Here is a 4,400-nt window from a genome sequence, read left to right as displayed (position 1 = left end):
TCCCGGGTGGGGGTGATGGTGTTTGGGGGGCTGTGGGTCCCCCCTGTGTCCCGGGTGGGGGTGATGGTGTGTGCTGGGGGCTGTGGGGGCCGTGGGGGACTGTGGGGCAGGTTTTGGGGGGCTGTGGGTCACTGTGGGTCCCCCCAGGCCTGGAACATCACGGTTCGTACCTGTGCCTACACCAACCACACGGTGCTGCCCGAGGCCCTGGAGCGGTGGCCGGTCCATCTCCTGGAGTCGCTGCTGCCCCGGCACCTGCAGCTCATCTACGAGATCAACCAGCGCTTCCTCGACGTGCGTGGGGGGCAACGGGGGGCCGGGGGGGCGAGGGGGTGGGGGCAGTCGGTCTGGGGACACCTGGGCCCTTGGAGGGGAACCTGGGGGCAGGGGGAGCTCGAACCCCTGGGCTCTTGGGGGGCACCTGGGGGACACCTGGGGGGCAGTTGTGGGGCAGCTGAGGGGCAATGGGGAGCAAGGGGGTGCCTCGGTGGCTGAGGTGTTGCTGGGGCAGCAGTGGGGGGCAGTTGGGGGCAGTGGGGCCAGTTGGGGGTCCAGTGTCCCCCCCAACCCCCTGTGCCCCCCTTCGCCCCCCCAGCGTGTCTACGCCTCGTTCCCCGGGGACCACGACCGCCTGCGCCGGATGTCGCTGGTGGAGGAAGGCGCCGTCAAACGCATCAACATGGCCCACCTGTGCATCGTGGGGTCCCACGCCGTCAACGGCGTCGCCGCCATCCACTCCCAGATCCTCAAGGACAGCGTGTAGGGCCCCCCCCGACACCCCAAAATCCCCCACAGCCCCTTGGCTTCCCCCTTGTCCCCTCACAACCCCCGTGTCCGACTGTCCCACCATCGACTCCGTTACCCGTATCCACTCCCAGATGCTGGATAGGATCCCCCAAGGATGCTGGGTCCAGGCCCCCCCAGCCCCCAAATCCCCCTCGGCCCCTCACAGCCCCCCCAGGTCACCCCCAGCCCCCCACATCCCTGTGCCACCCTCCCATCCCCCTGTCCCTCTCGGCCTTTTTCTGTTGTGGTCCCTTGTCCCACCTTCATCCTCCTCCCTGTCCCCATCCCTGGGGGTCCAGGGGGTCCCTGTGACTCTCTGGATCTCCCTGTGGGTCCCTGTGGGTTTCTGTGATTCCCTGGATCCCCCTGGGGGTCCCTGCCATGTCCCCCCACCCCACATGCTGCCCCCACCCACAGGTTCCACGATTTCTACCAGCTGGAGCCCCAGAAGTTCCAGAACAAGACCAACGGGATCACCCCGAGGCGCTGGCTGGTGCTGTGCAACCCTGGCCTGGCCGAGGTCATTGCACAGGTGAGGGCTCACCTGGGCTCCATGGGACCACCTCGGACCGCCTTGGCTCACCTGGGCTCACCTGGGCTCCTCTGGGGGTGCTCCCCTTTCCCAGCGCATCGGGGAGGATTTCATCTCCGACCTGGACCAGCTCCGGCGGCTCCGGGACTTCGTGGACGATGAGAGTTTCATCCGTGACGTGGCCAAAGTCAAGCAGGTAAGGGGGTGCTCTGGGGTCCCGTGGGGGTCCCAGCAGCCCCTCCCCATTCCAGGAGAACAAGGTGAAGTTCCCGCTGTACCTGGACAAGGTGTCGGGGGTGGGGGGGGTGAACCGGCCCTGGGGGGGGCTCTGGAAGGCTGGGGGGGGCTCAGGGGGGTCCCGGCCACCCCCAACCCCCTCAGCCGACCCTCCCTGCAGGAGAACAAGGCGAAGTTCGCGGCCTTCCTGGAGAAGGAGTCGGGGGTGCGGGTGAACCCGGCCTCGCTCTTCGACGTCCAGGTGAAGCGGATCCACGAGTACAAGAGGCAGCTGCTCAACTGCCTCCACATCATCACCCTCTACAACCGTGAGTGGGGACCTCCAAACCCAGCCAGCACTGCCCCCCAAACCCCCCAAACCCCCACGGGACCCCCCACCCAGGGACAGCCCCCGGGACACCCCAGACACCCCAACGGGGACCCCAAATGCCTGCACGTCATCATCCTCTACAAGCATTAGTGGGGACACCTGGGCACCCCCAAATCTCCCTGGGGCCCTCCCACATGGGGACAACCCCTCAGAGCCCCCGGGAGCCCCCCCCAAACCACCCACTGGGACCCAGCCCCTGGCAGCCCCCTGAGACCCCCCCAGCTGCCTCCACAACATCACCCCCTAGAGCCAGGAGTGCCCACCCAAAATGGGGGGGACTCTCCCCAGGGACACTGAGAACCCCCCAGGGGCCCCAGTGTCCACCCCCTTCATGATTTGGGGGCTCTCCCCTGATTTGTGCCCCCCCCATTTTGGGGTCCCCTCCCATTTCAGGGATCAGGAAGGACCCCGGGAAATCCATCGTGCCTCGAACCATCATGATCGGGGGCAAGGTGAGAGGGGAGTCTGGGGGTTGGGGTGGCTTTGGGAGGGGCCTGAGGGGGTTTAGGGGGATTCTGGGGACTCATGAGGGCAGTTGGGGGGTTGGGGGTGCTCAGAGGGGTCCTGTGGGAATTTGAGGGGCTTCAGGGGCGGTTCTCTGGGGGCTTGGGAGGGTCCTGGTGTGTGAGAGGGGTCTCTGGGGGCTTGGGGGTCTCTGGGGGTCCCATCGAGTTTTGGGGTGCCCCTGACCCTCCCGTTCCCACCCCAGGCAGCCCCCGGGTACCACATGGCCAAGATGATCATCCGGTTGGTGACGGCGATCGGGGACATCGTGAACAACGACCCGGCGGTGGGAGATCGGCTGCGGGTGCTGTTCCTGGAGAACTACCGGGTGTCCCTGGCTGAGAAGGGTGGGGAACCCCAAAACCCCCCAAGGAACCCCCAAAACACCCCCTGAACCCCAAAATCACCCCTGAGCCCCCCAACCCCCCCCTCAACACCCAAATCCCCCCTTCAGCGTGGGGGCTGTTACTGGAGAACCCTGGCTGAGAAGGGGGACAGGCACACACCCCAAAAACACCCCTGAGCCCCAAAACCTGCCCCAAACCCACCCTGGGCACCCCAGAACAGACCCGGCCACCCCGGCAGCACCCCGTTACCCCCCTGCTGCGCCCCCGGGCACCCCGCGATGCCCCCCCAGACCCTGGGTGGTGACACCCCCCGACATCCCCCCAACCCCCCCGACCCCAACGCGTGTCCCACCCCGCAGTGATCCCGGCGGCCGACCTGTCGGAGCAGATCTCCACGGCGGGCACCGAGGCCTCGGGCACCGGGAACATGAAGTTCATGCTCAACGGGGCCCTGACCATCGGCACCATGGACGGGGCCAACGTGGAGATGGCGGAGGAGGCGGGCGAGCAGAACCTCTTCATCTTCGGCATGAGGGTGCCCGACGTCGAGGCGCTCGACAGACAGGGGTGGGGGTCCTGGGGGACCGGGGGGACCCCCCACCGCACCCCACGAAACCCCCCTAGCGCCCACAGGACCCACTGAACCCCAGTGTACCACCACCACGGTGACACGGGACCCCCAGCCCCCCGTACCCCTCTCGTACCCCCCGTGTCTCACCTGTGCCCCCCGTGTCTCACCTGTGCCCAGGTACCGCGCCCAGGAGTTCTACGACCGCCTGCCCGAGCTCCGCCAGGCCGTGGACCAGCTCAGCTCCGGCTTCTTCAGCCCCCGCCAGCCCGACCTGTTCCGCGACATCGTCAACATGCTCATGAACCACGACAGGTCCCGCAGGGGCGCTGGGGGGGCCCTGGCGGGGGGGGGCGGGTTGGGCTCCCCTGGGTGGGGGGTCCCCAGAGCACGGAGGACGCGGTTCCGGGGATCTGGGGGAGCTGGAGGTGGGGGTGGGCTCAGATGTCGGACCCCCCGAGACTGGGGGGGGGTCTCACCCCCTGGGCTCCCCCTGACCCCCCCTTTCCCCCCCAGGTTCAAGGTGTTCGCGGATTACGAGGCGTACGTGAAGTGCCAAGAGAAAGTCAGCGCCCTCTACAAGGTGGGGACCCCCCCAAAAGGGACTCCCCCAAAAGGGACTCCGCAAAAGGGACCCCCAAAGTGACACCCCCAAAGGGATCACCCCAAATATATGGGGAGGTCATGGGGGATTCAGGGGGTTCCCAAAATCCTGGAGGGGGGATAGGGGTTTTGGGGAGTCCCTAAACCCTCGGGAGGGGATGGGGGGTACCCAAAACCCCACTGGGAGAAATGGGGGGGCACTGAGGGGCTCGGGGGGTCCCCCAGGTGTCCGTGGGGTTTGTGAGGGGACAGCGGGTGCAGATGAGGGTGGGGGGATCAAAGGGGTCCCCAAAACCCTGGAGGGGGTACAATGAGGTTCCCACATCCCACGGCTTCAGGGGTGTCTGGGAGGGGACTGCGAGCTGCAGGCGGGGGTGGGGGGGGGGCCCCGGGGGGGTCCCGCGGGTGCTTTTGGGGTTCCCGCCCCCCCTGACCCCCCCGGCTCCTCCCCCA

At 67.6% G+C, this 4,400-nt stretch overlaps 1 protein-coding gene across 1 annotated transcript in view; it reads left to right on the top strand.

Annotated features, from left to right (window-relative positions):
• The window catches only part of PYGM (phosphorylase, glycogen, muscle), a 10,727-nt gene extending 6,737 nt beyond the window's left edge, over positions 1 to 3,990 (top strand). Inside the window, exons 2-11 of the mRNA XM_017839621.1 lie at positions 111 to 294; positions 596 to 759; positions 1,204 to 1,318; positions 1,413 to 1,514; positions 1,716 to 1,863; positions 2,319 to 2,377; positions 2,635 to 2,776; positions 3,136 to 3,343; positions 3,525 to 3,659; positions 3,861 to 3,990. Of these exons, the coding sequence (XP_017695110.1) occupies positions 111 to 294; positions 596 to 759; positions 1,204 to 1,318; positions 1,413 to 1,514; positions 1,716 to 1,863; positions 2,319 to 2,377; positions 2,635 to 2,776; positions 3,136 to 3,343; positions 3,525 to 3,659; positions 3,861 to 3,990 (1,387 nt within the window). The remainder of the gene's footprint in view (positions 1 to 110; positions 295 to 595; positions 760 to 1,203; positions 1,319 to 1,412; positions 1,515 to 1,715; positions 1,864 to 2,318; positions 2,378 to 2,634; positions 2,777 to 3,135; positions 3,344 to 3,524; positions 3,660 to 3,860) is intronic.
• Positions 3,991 to 4,400: the final 410 nt, after the last annotated feature.

This window comes from Lepidothrix coronata, unplaced genomic scaffold (assembly GCF_001604755.1).
Source record: "Lepidothrix coronata isolate B3197 unplaced genomic scaffold, Lepidothrix_coronata-1.0 Scaffold442, whole genome shotgun sequence".
In the NCBI taxonomy this organism is placed as follows: domain Eukaryota; kingdom Metazoa; phylum Chordata; class Aves; order Passeriformes; family Pipridae; genus Lepidothrix; species Lepidothrix coronata.
Note: the sequence above shows the minus strand (reverse complement) of the source record. Positions and strands in the feature narration are given on the sequence as shown.